Genomic DNA, 25040 nt, shown 5'->3' on the forward strand with positions numbered 1-25040 from the left:
GAATCTGGTCTCTCCATTTGCTGTTTTGTCTTTGTCTTTGGGGAATCTGGTCTCTCCATTTGCTGTTTTGTCGTTGTCTTTGGGGAATCTTGTCTCTCCATTTTGTTCATTAGTCGATCATACCTTTTTTTTGTATTTCTCAGCTTTCCGTAAAGCATTATCAAGTTTTGACGTTTGTCATACTAAGATCTCTGTATGCTTTTGAGCGACCTCCTCCAACCTTTTTCCTTCCAGCAAGTATTCGACTTCTCATTCCTGTTGCAGACGATGAGGAAAGGGTGTCAGGGTGTGCATCAGGGGCAGGTAAGTTAGGGGCAGGTAAGTTAGGGGCGGGTATGTTAGCCTCATGTTCTGGCTGCAAGTCATCTGGTGACTGAGGTGGTGTGGTGCCTGATAGGTAGGTCTCCATTGCAACCGTTCTCTTTAAAGTCTGTCTTCTATTCCGTTGGTTCCATTTCCATTGCCTTCTCTTGTTTCTTTGTTCTCTCTTTGTAAGCTCAGAGATAGATTTCACTTCTCCCTTCTCTTTTTTTTCTTCCAGTATCTCTCCCTGTCATTTTTCAGATGTTCCTGGTATCGTATAGGATCATTTTCTATTTTGTTTCTATATGTCTGTGACCCCTGTGCTGTTTTATGTGGCATATTCTAAGAATAAACACAAATACTACTTAGTTTTCAACTTGTGAAACCTTGGAGCATTTTCTAGATTAAATTCATTTAAAACATGATTAAATAATCCTAAAGTTTAAAAAATAAGAAAAAAAAAAAAAAGTTTAAAAAATAGAAAAAAAGTAAAAACGAGTAAGATAATGGATTTGTGTCATTTCCACCACGCTTGTGAAGACTCAATAGTGCATTTGAAGCCAGGGAAGCCGGTTGAGATGGTGTGTCATGTAGGAGATTTATGTATAAGTAACATGAGCAGTTTGAGCTACTCCAGGAAGTGATGTTGCAGGCTAGGTCAGTGCTGGCCCCCTCTCATTGAGTATTTCAAGTTGAAGGCGACATTAGCTTGGTGATTCTGCAAATTTGGGCACTTTGGCTGTGCGAACTTTCAGAAATTAAAACTGATTCAAACACCATTTTACCAGTATTGTACTTGTCTTTGATTTGTCTAGAAACGATATCTGATAATTGCTGCGATCGTACTATTCAGGAATGTATATATTTTTGTCATTTTCCCCAGACAGCCATAGACAAATGTCATTTCCATCACGTCATTAAACATTCATTTTAGTTGAAAATGAAATATCATACAATTGATTTATAACGGATTTCTAATACATTTGTACATGAACTTGTATTGAATATTATTTTAAGTGATTTTTAAGGTTTTCCTAATATTAATAATTCAACACGACGCCTGAATGTATAAACTTGCCTTGTTGACTGCTGAAAACATTTATTTATAATGAAAAATAAGATATTACCCAACCTTTTTGTGAGATTATGATAACAACCATATGATTTCCATGTCTAAACAAATAAATTAATGTAAATTATACATAATATACTCATTTAACTAAAAAATATGGGTTGTGATGGAAATCCCAAGGTGTGGTTGATATGACATCTATGTAAAATAAAAAAAACACATATGAAAACAATATTTTATTGCAAACATTTTGAACAACAACCATTGTTAAACATTTCATTACTATAAGACAAAGTAAGATTCCAAAAAACTGGAACTAGCGCCTTTTCAACATGAGAACAATGTCTTGTCCTTGAGTACACTGAGATGCTGCAAATAGAAATTCTAGCACATATATAGAGGGAAGAGCTAATTGAGAGCTACACATGTTTTATTTAATGGATGATTTTATGCCCTGCTTTGTATGTACTGTATAGTGAGTTTCCAAGTGTGTCTAAGGCTTAGAAAGAGAGCTAAGTTCCTCCCAGACCAAGGCATCCAGCTCCATGTGCTTTTTGGTCACTGGATGGGGCTCAGGGACAAGTCCAAGCACATGCTGTGGTCTGTACCATATGATGTCGTCTCTCATTGGGCATTTACACACGTAGTTCTCTGCAAAGTCAACATGCGCAATGAACTCCTCTTTCCCCAGATTCTCTTTTAATTCTCTCCGTTTGGAGTATTGGCGTCAAATGTTGTACAAGTGTTTCCCCAACTTCTCTTTCGATCCTTTGGAGAAGTCCTCCAATCGAATCTGCAGTGAGCCACACCTTTTCTTTTACTGTCAAATGAACAGTGAACTTCTACATGTTTCCCTCTTTGTTTTTCTCCTCTCTCTCTCTTCAGCTTTGTTTTCCCACTCAAACCACCATGTCTGCACACCAGCATCAACGTCAGATGTTTTAAGCTCTTTTGCTTGGCAAAGGCAGCACTCTCTATACATGCACTCTTTCTCCAGGTTCTCACAGCACAAAGACTCAATGGATTTCTCAATGTTGCTGCAGCTGATCACTTTGTGATGCTGTAGTTTGTCTGCCATGAACTGGAGGTTGGGCGTGGGTTTTGCAGAGGCATGTGTCCCTATCCTGGACTGTTGGCTTGACGACCCAAAAAGGACGTCTTTTGCAGAATTCACAGTAGGAAATATGAATTTCTGAACTCAAACTTCTGACAAAGGTTCTGAATTGTGCCATTCAAGAAGCACTTCTGCTTTCTCTTCTTGCTCCTCGTTAGTGTGTCCTTTCCCCCTGTTGTTGCTCTGCTGTTGTCATCACATTCATATAATCTAGAGATTCTCTTCTGTGGCTGTGCTAATTCTGTTACACTGATTTATCCTTGAGTATTGAAGACTTGATGGCCTGTTTTCATTTGCCCTCATTGCTTTTGCTGAAAATCAAAATTCTCTGTTTGTGGCTTTGACCAGGCCATACTTTCTCAGGATGTTTCCTCTGAGCATTTTTGAAGCCACTTGTTTGTCCTTGGCACTACACATTTTTTTAATACTTTTGTTTTAACTCTGCAATGATGGCATTTTGAAACAATAAAATCCTTGTCAAGTTCTTCGGAGTTCCCTTCATTTGCTGTTTTGTCTTTGTCTTTGGGGAATCTGGTCTCTCCATTTGCTGTTTTGTCGTTGTCTTTGGGGAATCTGGTCTCTCCATTTGCTGTTTTGTCGTTGTCTTTGGGGAATCTGGTCTCTCCATTTGCTGTTTTGTCTTTGTCTTTGGGGAATCTGGTCTCTCCATTTGCTGTTTTGTCGTTGTCTTTGGGGAATCTTGTCTCTCCATTTTGTTCATTAGTCGATCATACCTTTTTTTTGTATTTCTCAGCTTTCCGTAAAGCATTATCAAGTTTTGACGTTTGTCATACTAAGATCTCTGTATGCTTTTGAGCGACCTCCTCCAACCTTTTTCCTTCCAGCAAGTATTCGACTTCTCATTCCTGTTGCAGACGATGAGGAAAGGGTGTCAGGGTGTGCATCAGGGGCAGGTAAGTTAGGGGCAGGTAAGTTAGGGGCGGGTATGTTAGCCTCATGTTCTGGCTGCAAGTCATCTGGTGACTGAGGTGGTGTGGTGCCTGATAGGTAGGTCTCCATTGCAACCGTTCTCTTTAAAGTCTGTCTTCTATTCCGTTGGTTCCATTTCCATTGCCTTCTCTTGTTTCTTTGTTCTCTCTTTGTAAGCTCAGAGATAGATTTCACTTCTCCCTTCTCTTTTTTTTCTTCCAGTATCTCTCCCTGTCATTTTTCAGATGTTCCTGGTATCGTATAGGATCATTTTCTATTTTGTTTCTATATGTCTGTGACCCCTGTGCTGTTTTATGTGGCATATTCTAAGAATAAACACAAATACTACTTAGTTTTCAACTTGTGAAACCTTGGAGCATTTTCTAGATTAAATTCATTTAAAACATGATTAAATAATCCTAAAGTTTAAAAAATAAGAAAAAAAAAAAAAAGTTTAAAAAATAGAAAAAAAGTAAAAACGAGTAAGATAATGGATTTGTGTCATTTCCACCACTTTCTGTCATTTCCACCACACTTTAAGTTTGTGATGGAAATGACTGTGATGGAAATGACACTTCTACAGTGTCTGGAGAAAATTGACAGATTGCTAAGCATGCTTTGGTTAGTATTACAGCTAGCATATTGTTTACACTAAATACATAAAATATAAAAACATTTCAAAAGTTCTACCACAAACTAAAGAAATTATAGCCTGTTTGGAAATGACTGACAATTAAAATATTCTCTACACAAGCAACATTTACCTTGATTTTTCTTAAACTTCTGGACATCACATCTGGAACAACTGTCCACTGCATCCATGTGCTTCAGTGTCACAATATGTTTCAATGGTAACTAAATTAACAATCTCTTGAAAAAACTTGATTAATGAGGAATGTGTCCTCAGTGGTGGAAATGACACCACTCCTAAAGGACAGGTATATTTTGTGTGAAAAACAATATAAAGGGCATACTCACAATAAATATTGATACAGATTGTATTTAATTGACTCTTTCTGTGGTACATAACATTATATCATGTGTAATTATTCATGTTTTCTCATAGAAAAACATAGTAGAAGCTTAAAAGTCTGGGTCAGGGACAAGGGCAAAATAGTGAAATGAAGGTATAAAATGCACCTGAAAAGTAGCTAAAATACTTGATAGAGAGGTGTTTAAAAAAGTATGGGGTGTTTCCAGGGTGAACTTAACATACAAATATATGTAGTGCCCCTAGTTGAAGAATCACCCAGCTACTAAATCATTCTTATCTGTGTGCGATTTTAAAATCTGTTCAAGTACATACATCTTGTGGAATAAAAGCAATTATTGGTACCATGATTGTCTTTGAATTTCTATTTTATTTACACAAAGATTGACTACGAAGATTTACATTTTCCCCTTCACTATAATGGTGTATCTTGTTTTCTGCAAACAATGCCTACAGTACCACGGTCGGCCTTGAACTTGTTGGCTTCAATCAGAGGGGGCAGTCATTCTCCCCTGAGTTATACGCGTCGTCAACACATGAGCATCAGTGATGTACTGTACGGACAATCGTCAATAGGTGTATAATTATTTGAATCAATAAAGCATCAGTAATTTGGCACTAATAGGCACCCATCACTAGCCTATAGACTTCATAGCTGCACCGACTCCCTTGCCAAGCTTTGTGGTCCCCCATCTAAAATAATTTTGGACGTATTCAAATTTCAATTGAAAGATTTGCTGTAGGATGCATGTAGCCTATTATTCCGAGGGTCTTTGCACCCTGCTAAAAAAGATAAACGAATTGGAAACACTATCTTTCCGGCTGAACTCCAAATCAATCATTGGTTGTGTCTAAAATGGCACCCTATTCCCTATGCAGTGCACTACTTTTGACCAAAACCACGTGCGAAACCTGGTCAAAAGTTGTGGACTACATAGAGAATAGGGTGTTGTTTTGGACGCACACGTTCTCTTTTACCTTATTAATCAGTGGGTTATGGAGGATATCCAACATTCTGCTGGACATAGGATGTTGATGATACACTGCCTGAAAGGCTACAGGATCGATACTGAGTCTGTTCGGGCATCCATTGGCCCATGGAGGAAACCTGAACCTCTTCCTTCAGCATCAAAATACTTCCTTGTCCTTCAAGGGTTTTCTGTGAAGCTGCACAGCTGCATCTATATTCTTCACTCAGCTCCAACCTCAACGAGCCTCTTCAATCAACAACATCGCACGCAGATACTTTTTGTAGGGCATAAAGGGATGATAACTTATGATACTTGACTTCTCAGATGAAAATGCCCTTATTTTTAAAGATTGAGTAGGCCTCGCCTATTTTTGTATAATGACCATCGGCCAATTCGTGGTTAATTCTCAGTAGCACGTAGGTAATACACATTAGCTAACACAAACCGCACTGGCAAATATTCTGAGCTGGAATGATGTTGAATGAAACAATTGTTGGTAAATATGTAATAGAAGGTCTTATGTTGTACCTGACACATCTGGTTTCTGTGCTCAAAGGCATGGCTATGGTAAGGTCACGTGGTAAAATAATGCACAAAATACATTATTGATGCTCTGACCAGCACATGAGCTGAAATACTTCTTACCTGTGCTGTATGCACCTGTCTTCTTGTTGGTAAAGCCTACGATGATGTTGGTAATGCCTTACTCACGAAGAACTTGTGTATTTAATACCTTGAAACGTGTTTTAAATCACTTCAATAATTGACCCGTGCACCATGGCACGTGAGTATTTAACCTATGTTGCCCTCTAGTGGATGTCTTTATCAGACAGTAATTTACAGGAGGCTAAATGGAGACTATACCTGTCAAAAAAAAGAGGCTAGACCACGTTTATTAGGTCTCCTTTCATTAGGCAAGACACAAGTGCCTGTTATAACATCAATAACAAATGTACAGCCTGTCAAAGGCGATAAATAATGTCACAATTGGTATGCCTACACTACAGTAGTCTATAACCGTATTACGTCAATTCCCCTATGATAAAGTTGTCTCTGCACTGAATGACCTAAACTTTAATTTGTTACGCAATTGGCAATAGTGATTTGGCATAGACTATTTGGGAAATTTGAGTCACAAGCCTGTAATTATTTACTTATGCGCGGTAATCTAATCAGACAATAAAAGTGTAAATGGTCTGCATGTGCAAAGATGCCGCGGGGCCGCTGGAAGGGAAAAGGCGGTGAAAAGTCCCAGGTTTGTTGTTTTGTAAAAGCAAAAAAAACAGAACATGAATGTTGGAGTGGTGGGCGTGCCCTTAGTCCATAAAACAAGCACAGCTGTCATATGAGAAGCTGCACTGGAGCGAGAATATACTTCCTATCAGTTGTACATCTCTCTGTTCCGCGCTGTGGGCTGTTCTCTCGCAAGTGCGCCCGGACTGCCCCGCAACATAGGCTACTGCATGAGTAAATCTCTGCAGGTTGCTTGCTGAGGATAATTATTATACAGTGACTCCAATACATGGACTGACTCAGTTATTTTGGAGACTTCGGAAACATAAGATAATAAAATAGGGACGTATATTTTTATGCATGGGCATTATCTATACTTTACCCGCGAAATAAATGATGTTCTTATTTTTTAGTGCTTTTCTCGTCAGTCCGTTGACCTATTGGAAAAACACATACATTTCGAAGAAGTGACGAGGATTCAGAATGCGTACTCTGTTCTTAACAGTTCTACTCGGAGCGGTAGGTGTCAATATACTTCTGTAACATTCACCTTGTTTTTGCATGGTCAATTTTTTATTAAGTTGTTTGAACTACCTCGTGCATATTCACGCCGCTGTATGAGCGACAACACTGTCACTTGCACATCCAGGTAGGACGGTGTAGCCTAGGCTAGAGTGCCAGGCTGCTAGAGTGCCAGGCTAGAGTGCCAGGCTACGAGTCGTGATTTCTACAGGCTTCTTTGGTGAAGTAATTTCATCTTGTAGTACATGTTAAAGTTTCTGTTCATTCATACACTTTAACATGCACTACGTGAGTCTATCTCATTCATAGACTCTTTCATCCAATACTCTGGAAATAACCTCATTCACTCTGTCAAACCCACCCCATCGTCCTCTTGTTCGCCTATTTGGAGACAACCCTCTTCGCAGATCCACCACGCACGTAAAGTAACCATTTAACATGATATCAACGTAATTATGAAGTGTATTCGGATCAGGGTCTATCAATTGACCATATTGAGCAGGGACTATCAATTGACCATATGTAAAATGTATGCACGCATGACTTTCGCTTTGGATTAAAGCGTCTGCTAAATGGCATATATTATAGCCTATACACAGTTTCATCCTGCATAGTTATTTTCCCGTTCCATTTATGCACAACGTATAGCTGCGAACCTTGGAAACAACATCCGTCTCGATTACATTATAGACACTCAAATAAGTATGTTAGGTTACATTTGGTATGGTTACGTACGACAGATGGTTACTTAATGATGGAGTGGACGGATGGGCATGTAACGCAACACGTCTAGCAACCCGAAGGTTGTGAGTTTGAATCTCTTCACGGACAACTTCAGCATTTTATCTAATTTGCAACTTTTCATCTACTTACTACTTTTTATTTTTTTATTTTTTACTTTGCAACTAAACTCAGCAATAAAAGAAACGTCCTCTAACTGTCAACTACATTTATTTTCAGCAAACTTAACATGTGTAAATATTTGTATGAACATAACAAGATTCAACAACTGAGACATAAACTGAACAAGTTCCACAGACATGTGACTAACAGAAATGGAATAATGTCTCCCTGAACAAAGGGGGGGGGGGGGGGGTCAAAATCCAAAGTAACAGTCAGTATCTGGTGTGGCCACCAGCTGCATTAAGTACTGCAGTGGAACTCCTCATGGACTGCACCAGATTTGCCAGTTCTTGCTGTGAGATGTTACCCAACTCTTCCACCAAGGCACCTGCAAGTTCCCGGAAATTTCTGGGGGGAATGCCCTGGCCCTCACCTTCCGATCCAACAGGTCCCAGACGTGCTCATTGGGATTGAGATCCATGCTCTTCGCTGGTCATGGCAGAACACTGACATTCCTGTCTTGTAGGAAATCACACACAGAACAAGCAGTATGGCTGGTGGCATTGTCATGCTGGAGTGTCATGTCAGGATGAGCCTGCAGGAAAGGTACGACATGAGGGAGGAGGATGTCTTCCCTGTAACGTACAGCGTTGAGATTGACTGCAATGACAACAAGCTCAGACCGATGATGCTGTGACACACCGCCCCAGACCATGACGGACCCTCCACCTCCAAATCGATCCCGCTCCAGAGTACAGGCCTCGGTGTAACGCTCATTCCTTCGATGATAAACGCGAATCCGACCATCACCCCTGGTGAGACAAAGCTGCGACTCGTCAGTGAAGAGCACTTTTTGCCAGTCCTGTCTGGGCCAGGCGACGTTGTTGCCGGTGATGTCTGGTGAGGACCTGCCTTACAACAGGCCTACAAGCCCTCAGTACAGCCTCTCTCAGCCTATTGCGGACAGTCTGAGCACTGATGAAGGGATTGTGCGTTCCTGGTGTAACTCAGGCAGTTGTTGTTGCCATCCTGTACCTATCCCGCAGGTGTGATGTTTGGATGTACCGATCCTGTGCAGGTCTTGTTATACGTGGTCTGCCACTGCGAGGACGTTCAGCTGTCCATCCTGTCTCCCTGTAGCGCTGTCTTAGGCGTCTCACAGTACGGACATTGTAATTTTTTGCCCTGGCCAGATCTGTAGTCCTCATGCCTCCTTGCAGCGTGCATAAGGCACGTGCATGCAGATGAGCAGGGACCCTGGGCAACTTTATTTTGGTGTTTTTCAGAGTCAGTAGAAAGGCCTCTTTAGTGTCCTAAGTTTTCATAACTGTGACCTTAATTGCCTACCATCTGTAAGCTGTTAGTGTATTAACAACCGTTCCATAGGTGCATGTTCATTAATTGTTTATGGTTCATTGAACAAGCCTGGGGAAAAATGTTTAAACTCTTTACAATGAAGATCTGTGAAGTTATTTGGATTTTTACAAATTATATTTGAAAGACAGGGTCCAGAAAACGGTATGTTTATTTTTTTGCTGAGTTTACTTAGCATGTTAGCTAAACCTTCCCCTATTCTTAACCCTAACCTTAACCCTATTAGCTAACCTTTCCCCTAACCCTAATTTAACCTTTCTTTTAGCTAATCCTTCCCCTAACCCAAACCTTAACCCTTTAACTAACTCCTAAACTTAAACCTAACCCCAAGCCTAGCTAATGTTAGCCAGCTAGCTAATGTTAGCCACCTAGCCATTTTTTTGGCACCTAGCCAATCTAGCTAGAATTCGTAACATATCATACATTTAGCAAATTCGTAATATATTTTACATTTGAAAAGTCATAACATATTGTATGTTTTTCAAATTTGTAACATTTAATACTAATTGTAATTTGTAACATATCATACGAAATGGGTGATGGACATCCACAAACTGATACATAACATACGAAATGTAACATATCATTCTGATAATAATACTAAATGCACTGACACCAGGTTTTACTCTCTACTCTTTTGGCTACAGTTATTTTGTGAATGAGTGTTATTTGACCAAACCAAACCTGGAACAGCCACTCCATCACTAATTTCTGTCCAGTGTCAACTGCTGCACATATCATATGAAATGGGTGAGGGACATGCACAAATTAATACATACCATACGAAATGTAACATATCTTTGTGAAGTGAACACGACAAAACCTATTCCCCCTCAGGAGATTGAAATGATTTGGCATGGGTCCTCAGATCCTCAAAAGGTTCTCTAGCTGCACCATCGAGAGCATCCTGACTGGTTGCATCACTGCCTGGTATGGCAACTGCTTGGCCTCCGACCGCAAGGCACTACAAAGGGTAGTGCGAACGGCTCAGTACATCACTAGGGCCAAGCTTCCTGCCATCCAGGACCTCTTTACCAGGCGGTGTCAGAGGAAGGCCCTAAAAATTGTCAAAGACTCCAGCCACCCTAGTCATAGACTGTTCTCTCTGCTACCGCACGACAAGCAGTACTGGAGCGCCAAGTCTAGGTCCAAGAGTCTTCTAAACAGCTTCTACCCCCAAGCCATAAGACTCCTGAACATCTAGTCAAATGGATACCCATTTGCATTGCCCCCCCCCCCCCCTCTCCACCACACTGTCACTCTCTACATTTACATACTACCTCAACTAACCGGTGCCCCCGCACATTGACACTGTACTGGCACCCCCCGTATATATTGTTAGTTTTTACTGCTGCTCTTTAATTACTTGTTACTTTTATTTATCTCTTATTCTTATCCATATGTTTTTTAAACTACACTGTCGGTTAGGGGCTCGTAAGTAAGCATTTCACTGTAAGATCTACACCTGTTGTATTCGGCACATGTGACTATCATACTAAATGGAGTGTCTCGGATAATACTAAATGCTCTGAGACCAGGTTTTACTCTCTACTCTTTCGGCTACAGTTATTTTGTGAATAAATGTTATTTGACCAAACTAAACCTGGAACAAGCACTCCATCACTAATTTCTGTCCAGTGTCGACTGGTACACACAGTTTGTGCATTGTGTGTGCGTGCAGGCCAGTGCATGTGTATCCTTCACCAACCTGAACTCAGGGGTAAACGTAACATAGTAATGTAAAGCTGTCTCCCTTCATTTAGTATGATACATTTGTTTCATATTGTTTGTATTCATTTGTGGCTGTCCATCATCCAATTCGTATGATATGTTATGAATTACACTGAACAAAAATATAAATGCAACATGTGAAGTGTTGGTCCCATGTTTCATGAACTGAAATAAAAAATCCCAGACATTTCCGTACACCCAAATATTTCTAGCAAATTTGGTGCACAAATTTGTTTACATTTCTGTTAGTGAGCATTTCTCCTTTGCCAAGATATTCCATCCACCTGACAGGTATGGCATATCAAGAAGCTGATTGAACAGCATGATCATTACATATGTGCATCTTGGGCTGGGGACAATAAAAGGCCACTTTAAAATGTGCAGTTTTCTGTCTGTAATATAGCCCTTATGTGGGGAAAATAACAAATTCTGATTGGCTGGGCCTGGCTCCCAATAGGGTGAGCCTGGCTGCCAAGTGAGTCGGCCTATGCTCTCCCAGGCCCACCCATAGCTGCATCCCAGCCCAGTCATGTGAAATCCATAGATTAGGGCCTTATTTATTTATTTCAATTGACTGATTTCCTTATATGAACTGTAACTCAGTAAAGTGTTTGAAATTGTTGCATGTTGCGTTTAGATTTTTGTTCAGTATACAATTCGTATGATATGTTACGAATTGCAATTCGTACAATATGTTACGAATTTGCAATACGTATTATATGTTACAAATAATTCAAATTTGTTGTGGCTAACATTAGCTAGCTGGCTAACGTGAGCTAGGTTAGGGGTTAGGGTTAAGGTTGGGTTTAGGAGTTAGGGGTTAAGGTTAGGATTAGGGAAGTGTTAGCTAACATGCCAAGTAGTTGCAAATTAGCTTAAATGTAGTAAGTAGTTGCAAAGTTGCTAAATAGCTAAAATGCTAAAGTAGTCCGTGATGAGATTCAAATACAACAGTTGGATTGTTTGCCTTATACGACCGCCCGACCAACCACCCTCTTTTAGTTTGTGCCTTAATAACCATACCAAAATTAACATCAAACTCATTTGAGTGTCCTGGATGTTACGTTTAGTCTATGAGACCAGGCTGCCTCCACTGCTGCCTCGGCGCATGCAATACTGATATGAGTTTAAGTCCCCTTCACTCCTCTTTCCCTCTCTCTTTTGTTCCCTTTCTCATTTAGAGAGGATGATTCAGCATCGGTTATCCCAAATGGCACCCTATTCCTTACATTGTGCAATACTTTTGATCAGAACCCCCTAAGTGTCTGGCCAAATGTAGTGCACCATATAGGGAATAGGGTGCCATTTGGGACACAGCCCATACATTTGTCATATTACCGACACTGACATGCCCAAACCGCTCCCAAAACGAAGAAATGATTTACCTGACAGTTAAAAGCACTTGTCTTTGTTGTCGTTATTTGATAAAGGCTCAGAGAGTAGCTACCTTTAAATTAAAGCCAGCTTTACCGGAATAGCTACTGTTGTCCTAGTAGTAGATGTAGTCAATGTCTAACGGCTTAACAGCTGTTGACAGGCTGAGGTTGAAAGGTTAAGTGCATCCAAGTGAAAATGTACTCAAATAGTAGCTTGGTGGAACGTTCAAGTTTTGTTCCCTAAAAAATAATTTGATGTGTGTGTGTGTGTTTGTGTGTGGTTGTCAGACTTGTGTGGGCATCAGTGTACGTGTGTGTGCATACTGTATGCGTGCGTTCGTTTGTGCGTGTGTGTGAGAGAGAGAGGGATAGAGAACAGCCTCGAGTTCCACACTTTCCGTTCCAAGCCTTGTGATCAACCTGTGCTCTTGACTCTCCAGGGATAACTGACTTGATAAAAAAACACAACGATAAACGATAAACTAATGGAACTATATGCTAAGTCAAGCAATGACTCACTTGTGTCATGAACCAGGTATCCTTTGGCATTTTCTAATTGCTAACAGCTAATTTTCCACCAATCCAACTGAGCGCACAATTACTTTGTGTGACTTTCTGTACTTTTTGGCCATTGAAACATGTTGTACTACACCCATTCCTGAGGCTATAAGAAATCTTGAATCAGAAGAAGCAAGGGATGCTTCCCAAATGACACCCTATACCCTATAGTGGTCAAAAGTAGCACGTGCCATATGAGACACAGCCAAGTAGATTGAGCAGGTTAACATTTTTCATCTTAAATCTTGTTCTGGAGGCAGTTTTACAGAGTGGTCACTAGCTGGCACAGCCACAAAATCTGATTTTAAACCTAACCCAAACCCAAACCCGAACCCGAACTAACCACACTGCTAACAATAATGCCTTAACCCTAACCTTACATTTAGCACATGAAGCACATTTTTTATTTCATAAATGTTTACAATATAGCCAATTTTGGCCTTGCAGCTGGCCTATCTAAGGGGAAATTGCTCAGTGACAATAAACGTGAACTTTGAACATTTTTGGCAAGTCCAATTGTGGTTTTTATACATACCTGTAATATGACTACCTTCAACTAAAGGTTAACAAGTAAACTAAAACATTTGCATTGCAAAACTTGCTCAGATAGCATATCACGCAAAAATAAAACATGTTATCAATGTAAGTAATATATTTTTCAATACCACGCTATAGAATGTTGAGCAAAACTCAAGAAACTGTCAATTGTTCCAAAGTAATCTGTCCGTCAACTCAAGTGTTACCACATCACAGTGGTCTTGAGCTCTGAGGGTTTAAATGGGACTAGCAGGGACTTAGAGGTGGATGGGGCACGGAATGGAATGGTCAAGGGACTGGAGGTGAGGGGTATGAGGAGAGGAGGAGGAGCAAGGGAGAGGGGAAGAGTGTGAAACGGACAACCTTTTTCCTGAAGGGGGAATGCATTGGGTATGCAAATTGGTGTGGATACACACACACAATGTCACTGACAAGAGAGCTGCTCTAAAAAGACAGCAAATGTCCCCTCAGTCGTGGTGTGTGTGTGTGTGTGTGTGTGTGTGTGTGTGTGTGTGTGTGTCCACACACAAACTGGTTCAAATAGCATATCATGAAAAAAATGAAACCAGTTATCAATGTAAGTAACTCAAAAAGCCTGAGGGGACATTTGCTGTCTTTTTAGAGCAGCTCTCTTGTCAGTGACATTCCACACCTGAGTACTTTGGAGTTCCGTCGACAACATCACTCTGCGTACCATGCATACCCCAGTATAGTTTAGGGTGAAGTTTCCCATATACACTGATCCTGCGTCAGTTTTACATTGTCCCACTAATGCTGAAAGTTCGTATTGGGGGAGGAGAAAGGGAAACTTCACTCCAGAGGACCCAGAATCCTCTCTATCCTGTTTTAACATTGCATAAAGTTGCTCACACATGAGTTTGTTCATTCTATTTTAGCAATAATAATAATTTTAAATAGCCTATAATATTTTCCATACAGGATCCCACTTCTGACACCAGTATACAGCATTCATAGAATCAGCTCAAACAAATGGAGACAGTACTCTCCCTCATATTGTGGTCCGTGGTTTGAAACCAATTTCTTTGAGGGAAAAGCTAATTCCTAGGAACCATGCAAATGAAAAAAATGCTATATCTACAGGCTACCTTGCTTTCAAAACAAGGTGCACGGACAGTGAAGCAAGCTAAAAAGATTTCTTCAAAAAGTTAGCATTTCGGCTAATTCCTTGTATCGAAAGAGGAAGTACGGAACCATAACAGGCTACCTTCATAAGGGCTAAAGAGAGAGCTCTCTTGTCAGCTCTCATTAGCATCACTGTCAAAACGCATTTTGCTTCTCTTTTTGAAGATTTACTTTGGAGATTAAGGGTCGTATGGAGTGTGTAGCATTTAAGGGACCAATTTTAGGAACATTGGGTTTAGTTTAAGAAGTGTAAGAAGTGCCCAGAGTATTCAACCTAACTAACACACACACAAACAACTCCGCCACACAGACACACAGACACACAGACACACAGACACACACACACACACACACACACACACACACACACACACACACACACACACACACACACACACACACACACACACACACACACACACACACACACACACACACACATCACATTAACCACCAGTGCATTCCCTTGCCTTTGTGTGTATTCTATGAGTGTTATAAGTACACATTCATGGCTCTAGAGTCTACAGTGAGCTTTCATGTGTTCTCCCTTCCTTTGTGTGTGTGTGCGTGTGTTTGGCCTTTCCATGTGTCTGTTGTTGTTGTTGTTCGTACCTAGTTGTTTGATCAAACATCCTCATCTGTGTCTTTCTGTTGATTGACAGGTCGGAGCTCTAGCCAATAAGGAGGCCTGTAGCTCAGGTAAGTTCACCACCACTGGGGAGTGCTGCAAGCAGTGCCAGCCCGGGGAGGGAGTCATCAAGCCATGTGGAGCAACACAGACTGTCTGTGCCGCATGCGTCGACAGTGAGTACACACACGCACACGCGCACGCACATGCACACACACACACACACACACACACACACACACACACACACACACACACACACACACACACACACACACACACACACACATGCCTTGATAGTGATTTACAGATTACACCCCCTTCAGCCATAAATGTCTGGACATTCATTACATTGTGATGTGGTCACCTAAGGGTTATGACCTCCTCATAGCATTACCCCACTGTACTTATTGTCCATAGTACAGTACAGTACAGTACAGTTCAGTTCAGTACACACAGTACTGCTGTATTGGACATGAAGTAAGTCTTGGCCGGTATTCATAAAGCGAAGAGAAGAAGCTAAGTAGTGCTGATCTAGGATCAGTTTAGCCTTTTAGATCATAATGAATACAATTATATGGACAGGGAGGGCCTGATCCTAGATCAGCACTCCTCTGAGATGTTTTATGAATATGGGCCCAGATGAACAGTGAGTTCTGTTATCACGGTTTCTCAACTTCCCAACAGTAATTATGCTGTACACTAGACCGAGTAAACTCTTTTTCTAGTCAAGACATACTTTTGAGTGAATACATACTGTACTTATGAGTGCCAAAGCAAGTGCCCTCTCCACGCGCCCTTGTTTGCCCGTGCTACAGGTGGCTATGTTGGTCCGCTAATACAGGAATAGTGAAGTCCCAAGTGCACTCCTCTTATGCACTACTTTTTTATTCATCAATATTTATTATATATATTTTTTAATTCAGGGGGTGCAACACGCTCTGCACCCCTACTTCCCACAGCTATGACAGAAGAGTATGTACTATATTTTCTTTACCCCGATGCTGGATGCTCATTTTCTCAAAACAATAACAATAACAAATGTGTCCTCCCCTAACAAATAAGACCCCTTTTTCGGTCTTATGTTCCAACATTTTAAATGGTGTTTTTTGACGTTGGATAAAAGTACAGAGTCAGAGCTTCAAAATGGTATATCGTACACTGCAATAAAAAAAGCTAAGTGACTTTGAAAGTTGATCAACTTGTAACCCCACATTTGAGAAATGGCCCTTGAAAAGTTGTGGTTTGGTTTTTACACCTGTTTGTTCCTACTCATTCAGCATCGTTCACACCCTCTTATGCATAGCCCCGCCCATCTCTTTAAGGCCTGAGGCCATGTGCTAAACAAAGTGAGTAAGGTGGTGTAGTAAACAACCAAAGATTTCAAGGCTGAAAGTCGTGAAAGTAGTAGCCTTCCGTAAGAAAAACTCAAGGTAAAAGTACACTTTATCTAGTTATTGGCCTATATCCTAATCGGACTTTGGTGTAGGTCATGTTGTTCTTCACATTACTGTCTCTGGGAAACACACACTATATCAAATCAAAGTATATTTGTCAGATGCACAGGATGCAGAAGGTGTAAACGGTACAGTGAAATAGTTACTTGCATAGTAGCAAAATCCAAAATAGAAAGTGTCAATATAAAAGTGTTAGGTTCTGAACAAACTCGAACGGACATCTGGGAAAAGCTCAAACCAAGTTGATTCAACTCAATGGGTGCTTGAGCTGCAAACACAACATACAAGTCACTCAAGCACATATTTATAGCTTACAACTAGGCGGAGTCATCTCCTTGCATGTCTAAGATAACTAATCCTTCTCTGGTGTTAGGCAGAGACACAGTAGGTTCCTCTTACTGGTATTATCATGGCCCTGCCTAAGTCCCAGGACCCTTATGGGTGTGGAAATGTGTGTGTGAGATAGGACTATAATCAGATGGTCATCGGGGTGAGCCCCTATGGCCCACCTCCCCGCAGTGTCTTCTATCTTCAACTGCTGATCTTATCCCGAGTTGAGGTCCACATCTCTCATGGTCCGAGTTCCTCAGAAACTGGCCTTCCTTATCAGGAATTGTAACTAAACTGTTGCCCTTTGCCTCTCTCCTTAGGATCATTAATATATTTCAACAGAATATGAACTTTCTGCACTTCCTCTCAGTAACTTTCAATACCCAGAGTTCCTACACACCATTTATTGACCCCAAACATATACAGTTGAAGTCGTAGGTTTACATACACCTTAGCCAAATGCATATAAACTCAGTTTTTCACAATTCCTGACATTTAATCCTTGTAAAAGATTCCCTGTCTTAGGTCAGTTAGGATCACCACTTTATTTTAAGAATGTGAAATGTCAGAATAATAGCAGAGAGAATGATTTATTTCAGCTTTCATTTCTTTCATCACATTCCTAGTGGGCCAGAAGTTTACATACATTCAATTAGTATTTGGTAGCATTGCCTTTAAATTGTTTAACTTGGGTCAAACATTTCGGGTAGCCTTTCACAAGCTTCACACAATAAGTGTCCTGACAGAGCTGGTGTAACTGAGTCAGGTTTGTAGGCCTCCTTGCTCGCACACGCTTTTTTAGTTCTGCCCTCAAATTTTTTATGGGATTGAAGTCAGGGCTTTGTGATGGCCACTCCAATACTTTGACTTTGCTGTCCTTAAGCCATTTTGCCACAACTTTGGAAGTTTGCTTGGGGTCATTGTTCATTTGGAAGACCCATTTGCGACCAAGCTTTAACTTCCTGACTGATGTCTTGAGATGTTGCTTCAATATATCCACATAATTTCCTCCTCATGAAGCCATCTATTTTGTGAAGTGCACCAATCCCTCCTGCAGCAAAGCACCCCCACAACATGATGCTGCCACCCTCGTGCTTCACGGATGGGATGGTGCTCTTTGGCTTGCAAGCCTCCCCCTTTTTCCTCCAAACATAAAGATGGTCATTATGGCCAAACAGTTCTATTTTTGTATCATTAGACCAGAGGACATTTCTCCAAAAAGTACGATCTTTGTCCCCATGTGCAGTTGCAAACCGTAGTCTGGCTTTTTTTTATGGCAGTTATGGAGCAGTGTCTTCTTCCTTGCTGAGCTGCCTTTCAGGTTATGTCGATATAAGACTGGTTTTACTGTGGATATAGATACTTTTGTACCTGTTTCCTCCAGCATCTTCAAACGGTCCTTTGCTGTTGTTCTGGGATTGATTTGCACTTTTTTTTTTTTTTCACCAAAGTACGTTAATCTCTAGGAGACAGAACTCGTCTCCTTCCTGAGCGGTATGATGTCAGGGTGTTCCCATGGTGTTTATTCTTGCATACTATTGTTTGTACAGATGAACGTGGTACCTTCAGTCATTTGGAAAATGCTGGATGAACCAGACTTGTGGAGGTCTTGGCTGATTTCTTTTGATTTTCCCTTGATGTCAAGCAAAGAGGCACTGAGTTCGTAGATAGTCCTTGAAATACATCCACAGGTACACCTCCAATTGACACAAATTATGTCAATTAGCCTATCAGAAGCTTCTAAAGCCATGACATAATTTTCTGGAATTTTCCAAGCTGTTTAACGGCACAGTCAAGTTAGTGTATGTAAACTTCTGACCCACTGGAATTTTGAAACAGTGAATAGTAAGTGAAATAATCTGTCTGTAAACAATTGTTGGATTTTTTTGTGTGTGTCATGCACAAAGTAGATGTCCTAACCGACTTGCCAAAACTATAGTTTGTTAACAAGACATTTGTGGAGTGTTTGAAAAATGAGTTTTAATGACTCCAACCTAAGTGTAAACTTCCAACTACAACTCTACATTCCTTATACATGTAAATATATCAATACGTTTTAGTATGGCAACATGAATAGGTCAATTTTAAGCTAGCTTTAATCTTTAATCCAACCGTGTCAATAAAAATAAAAAAACAAGAACAAAAAGTGTCAATGCCAGTAGAGACAGAACAAAATCATGTACAGTATGTCAAAGAACAATGTCATTAACGATAGCAGTGGTGTGTGTGAGTCATGTGAATGCACATAGAGGCAGTGCAGATAGTCCGGGTAACTGGAAACTCACCCCCAGTGACGAACTGCGACGTCTACACCCCGCATGAACCAGGGAATCTATATATTCGGGAAAGCCTGTTTCTTGCCCTTGACTTTGGCACAGGGCATATGATGTCCATGGCCTCTTCATCGCAAAACTCTCAGATCTTCAAATAAAATATATACATTTTGGTGGGTGCTTGTACAGGCAGACCATCTCTGTGAGGAAGGGTGTCAGCATTGCGCCGCAGCTGAAACCTGCTCCCTACTGAGTCAGAACGCTCATTGGCAACGACAACACCAAGCTCCAGGGCTTTGAGGCTGTAAAACATGAAAATAGGCAAAAAATAGACAAGACATTATAACCTTGCATAACATCAATGTACCTCTTAAGTTTAGATAATAAGACGTGCTGTTTATGCTTAACAAGTTGATGGGCCATGTAATCATCTGGCAAAGTGGAACCCGGGTATGCCACTCGGGAGGCCAACACTCCGCTTCTAACCCATCACTGAGTAATACATATAATAATATATGTCCTCCAAAATGTATAATAAATTACCTCATCCAATTCGTATGCTATTGTATGAACAGGTAAGATGTATGATACTATAAGTTATCTAATTCATATGATAATGTACGATCACTATTCAATTCATAACGTAATGTAATGGAGGGTGTCAATTTAAATACCAAATCCTACGAATTGCCCTGAGACCAGGTTGGCATGATAGGAAAATAATAGGCCAATAAAAGAAAAAAGAGTTTGAGACTGTTACTTAGTTTGAGCCTGGTCCCAGATCTGTTTGTGCTATCATGCTTATCACTCATTGTCTTGCCAAACATGCCAGCAGAACTGGGACCAGACTAGTTTCTTGGATCAGAAGCTCCAAAATGAGAATGTTCTACATTTACTAAAACGACGGAACCGTCTCCCATGTAGGATGAGCCCATATTTAACTTTTTCCCCTGACTTATTGCGTGTCAGACTTGTTCGAGGTCAGGAGGTCCTAGTTGAGTTTGGGGCTGCGTTTCAAATGCCCTGGTTATGGGCCAGTTCCTGTCGGGTTCCCAGAGTCCTCTCTGGCCGTATTTGTGTGTGAATCCCAAGGCTGGTCTGGGCCACCCTGTCAAGTCAGCACTACTCTTTCCAGTGTGTGTGGGTGTGTGCGTGTCTCTGTCTGTGTCTCTGTCTGTATCTCTGTCTGTGTGTGAGCCATAGAGATATACTGTAGAATCCACAGGGCAGACAGACACACAGACAGGGTCATAAGAGTGTTTTTAGGTTTTAAGGATGAGGAGGACAGGATTGGTCTGCACTTTGTAATTTATTCATGGGTAGTTTCTGGGAAATTATGTACATCTATTTCTGTAAGACCATAATGCAACTCATGACATGAGTTAGGTTACTTTAAGTGGTCATGTTGCTTCTCAGAGAAATAATATCAGGGTTGCGTCCCAAATGGGCCCTGGTCAAAAGTAGTTCTCTATATAGGGAATAGGGTGCCATTTGGGATGCAGAAGTGAGTGCTTCTCTGGTTCTACTTTTCAAAATCCTTTTTTTGGTAATATAAACACATGCTATAGACTTTAAAGGATTTCCGGGCTTTCCACACATTTGTTTTTGATTCCAAGAACAAGGTATTTCGTTAAGGAAAATATCTTAATTTTGGGGGGTTTGTTGCTTTCTGGTCTGGTTGCATACGAAGTACAACATTTATTTTGTTTAAGTGTGTTGTGCCTGTCTTGTCTGGACTTGAAAGGCATTGAGTCGCAATGACCCAAATTCATCACGGGACTACACAAGTTTAGTGACTCATACAGAAAACGTAAAAAGAAGATAAATAATGTGATGCCTGTCAGATGACTGATTAAATCACATGACTGATTGAAGCTTATCGCATTAGTACATTTTGCTTCAATTTAAAACTCAATTCAAACCATATTTGTTGATATTCACATAATATTGAACTTGAATCAGACATCAAATCAAATCAAATACAACAGGTTTCAGACTTTACCGTGAAATGCTTACTTACGAGCCTTTTCCAAACAATGCAGAGTTAAAAAGTAAGAAAAATGTGTTAAACATTTAAAAGGTAATAGTAACACAAATAATATATATTTATATAGACTATATACAAGGAGTACCGGTACCGGTAGACATACAGTAATGTATGTATAGATACATATGAGTATTAAACTACTATTTCATATGGCCAAAACTTTATGCAAGGGGAATGGAGCACATTGTTCTATCTAAGCCCTAAGACACCTCATCCAACTTAATCAACTTAATTATCAAGTTGAATAATATATATTGCTGGGCTTCAACCAAAATGTGCACCACTTTAGGTCCTCAGGACCATGATTGGGAAATACTACTGATTGTGTGCTCTGAAGCAGCACTTCATTCATCACTTTAAAGCCATTTGTTCCTCCCCTTGTCAATCACAGCCAACTCAAAGCATTCCATTTCCTGGAACACATTTTCTTGCCCCATCTCTAGGGAGGAACTCACCCCCAAAGGCATGTACTGATCTAGGATCTGTTTTCCTGACCCCCAAGCTTAACCTTCACCATAATCAGCCCAGAGAAAGCAAACTGGCCCCAGAACAGGTGTGCTTTCCTTGAAAAAAACGAACCTGACCTCACCATTCCTCTGGTCCAGAGATGCTGAACAGCTAACCTGATTAACAGCTTCCAGCTGTTAATCAAACTGACAGGCCCAATATACCACACCCTGTAAGTTGTTTTCCTCCCTTTTCTTGACCCCTGCCTTGCTCTTGCCCTCTTTGTCTTTCTTACCACCATCACCTTAACCTTTAAACAGTAGTTCAACTCCTATGCAGGTTGGTTATTTAACCTCTACAGGATCGGTAGAGCTAACGTGCGCTAATGTAATTAGCATGAGGTTGTAAGTAACAAGAACATTTCCCAGGACATAGACATATCTGATATGGGCATGAAGCTTAAATTCTTGTTAATCTAACTGCAATTGCCAATTTACAGTAGCTATTACAGTGAAATAATAACATGCTATTGTTTGAGGAGAGTGCACAGTTATGAACTTGAAAATGTATTAATAAGTCATTTAGGCACGTTTGGGCAGACTTGATGCAACATTTTGAACAGAAATACAATGGTTCATTGGATCAGCATAAAACTTTGCACATACACTTCTGCCATCTAGCGGGCCAAAATCTAAATTGTGCCTAAAATTGATTAATACTTTGTGGCTTTTTTCTTGCATTTCAAAAATGATTTAGAAAAATCATGTTTTTTTCTTTGTATTATCTTTTACCAGATCTAATGTGTTATATTCTTCTACATTAACTTCACATTTCCACAAACTTCAAAGTGTTTCTTTTCAAATGGTATCAAGAATCTGCATATCCTTATTTCAGGATTTGGGTTTGTCATTTTAGGTGAAAATTGGACAAAAAAGGGTACGATCCTTAAGAGGTTTAAAAGGCCTGTCTCATCCATGTTAATGATCGCATATACACATGACAATGTTGTGCTCTTTTGGCCATAGACAAAAAAATATGGACGAAGCTATCCATGACGTCACCCCATTGTTTCTTATGAGAATGCTCAGTGGCGCATTTGATAATCAGGAAGTGTCATTTCAACGTGTCGCCATCTTGCTACATGGAGGAGTTTTTGGAAACATTGCATGCGCAGTTTGAGCTACTCTAGGAAGTGATGTTGCAGGCTAGCTCAGTGCTGCCCCCTCTCATGGAGTATCTCAAGTTGAAGGCCAACCGAGCTACTGCAGGCTTCCATTAGCCTTGTAATTTTGTCTGTGTGTGATTTTAAAGTCATCGGTTCCAGGACATACATCTGGTGAAATATAAGTAATAATTGGTACCATAATTGGGTTACAATTTTTTTTTTATATCAACAAATATTGACAACGAAGATCACCATTTTCCCATTCACTATAATAGGGGATCCTGTTTTCTGGAAGCAATGCCTGCAGTACCACGATCGGCTTTCAACTTGAACTCCTCAATGCAAGGGGGCAGTCGTTCTCCCCTGCTTTAGGCCACCAGACTGCTGTGTCAGTTTACAGTGCAAGACAGACTCAGTGGTTACTTGAGAAGAAAAACTTAACAACAGCCACACACCATTTTGTCTTGGAACGTGGAACTGATCAGGGCTGATCCGGGCCAACTGAAACATGAGTTCTTGGGAGTGGATAGATAGACAACACAAGATAAAACAAAGCTAACCCAGCTGTGTGAGAACTTCAAGAAGAGACATCTCGCCAAGCGAAAAACATGTCAGACTCACACAAGTATGCACGCAGATACACAGGCACGCACGCACGCACGCACACACACACACACACACACACACACACACACACACACACACACACACACACACACACACACACACACACACACACACACACACACACACACACACACACACACACACATACACACACACACACACACACACACATACACACACACACACACACACACACACACACACACACACACACAACTAAACATTGGGTTTAGTTTAGGAAGTGTAAGAAGTGCCCAGAGTATTCAACCTATTCAATCTCTTGTCAGCTGTATGAGAAAAATACAGATCTCATCCAGTGAAAAACACTCCATCCTAACACACATGCTCATCTATTGCCGGCTGGCCAAAGTCGGAGTCCTTTCATGGGAGTTCAAAACAAAAGAATGCATTGAATGCTAGCTTCAGGCTAATGTACCGCTTTTATATTATCATAATGCTGAGCCAGGCAAAGACAGCCTATACTCCCTCCACTCCACCTCAGCTGCAGGCTAGCTTTATTAATGTATTGACTACTTGAATTATTGATGTGTGGCATTATGATAATGCATTTGAGAGCACTGATGGGGCAGGGGGGGGGGGGGTGGCAGAGGGGCTGAGTGGACACATATCTGACACACAGGCAGGCACACATATACACACACACTGGCATGCACCAACACAATCCAAATAGATGCCAAATTTGGCCTCCATTCCCATATACCCAAGCATTATCTTAACAGTCCATTAGGTACAGTGCCGTGCAAACGTATTCTGACCCCTTGGATTTCTTTTTTTCCTTTGTTGAAAAGTGGGATTCAAATGGATTGAATTATCTTGTTTTGTCAACAATACACACAATACTCTGTAATGTCAATGTGGATTTTTTAAAAGATTGATCAAAAAAAATCCTAGAACTTAAAATATAGTAGAAGTATTCAGCCCATTTGTTTAGGCAAGCCTAAATGAGTTCAGGGGTAAAATTTGGCTTCACAAATCACATAAACAGTTACATGGACTCTGTGTGAAATAATAGGGGTTGACGTGTTTAATTGACTAATCTTCACTCTGTCCCCAAAATCGACTAAAAAGACTAGGGAGCTTTTCGAGAGCCTCGTAAAAAGGGAAGTGATTAGTAGATGGGTGACAATAGCAAATCAGGCATTAAATATCTCTTTAGGCATGGTTTAGTTAATAATTATGCCTTGCATTCTGTATTAAACCATCCAGACACCTCAAAGACACAGTTGCCTTTCTGAATTGAGATGCAGCACAGGAATGAAACTGCTCAGGGATGTTACCATAAGGTCATTGGTGATTTTAAAGCAGCTACAGAGTTCAATGGCTGTGATGGGAGAGAACTGAGAATGG

At 40.6% G+C, this 25040-nt stretch overlaps 1 protein-coding gene across 1 annotated transcript in view; it reads left to right on the plus strand.

Annotated features, from left to right (window-relative positions):
* The first annotated feature begins 6701 nt into the window (after positions 1–6701).
* ngfrb (nerve growth factor receptor b) overlaps positions 6702–25040 on the plus strand; it is an 81971-nt gene continuing 63632 nt past the window's right edge. Inside the window, exons 1-2 of the mRNA XM_036946621.2 lie at positions 6702–7133; positions 15361–15502. Coding sequence (XP_036802516.1) covers positions 7098–7133; positions 15361–15502 — 178 coding nt within the window. The 5' untranslated portion in view covers positions 6702–7097. The remainder of the gene's footprint in view (positions 7134–15360; positions 15503–25040) is intronic.

This window comes from Oncorhynchus mykiss, chromosome 16 (genome assembly GCF_057628025.1).
Source record: "Oncorhynchus mykiss isolate SJ-2025 chromosome 16, ASM5762802v1, whole genome shotgun sequence".
Classification (NCBI taxonomy): domain Eukaryota; kingdom Metazoa; phylum Chordata; class Actinopteri; order Salmoniformes; family Salmonidae; genus Oncorhynchus; species Oncorhynchus mykiss.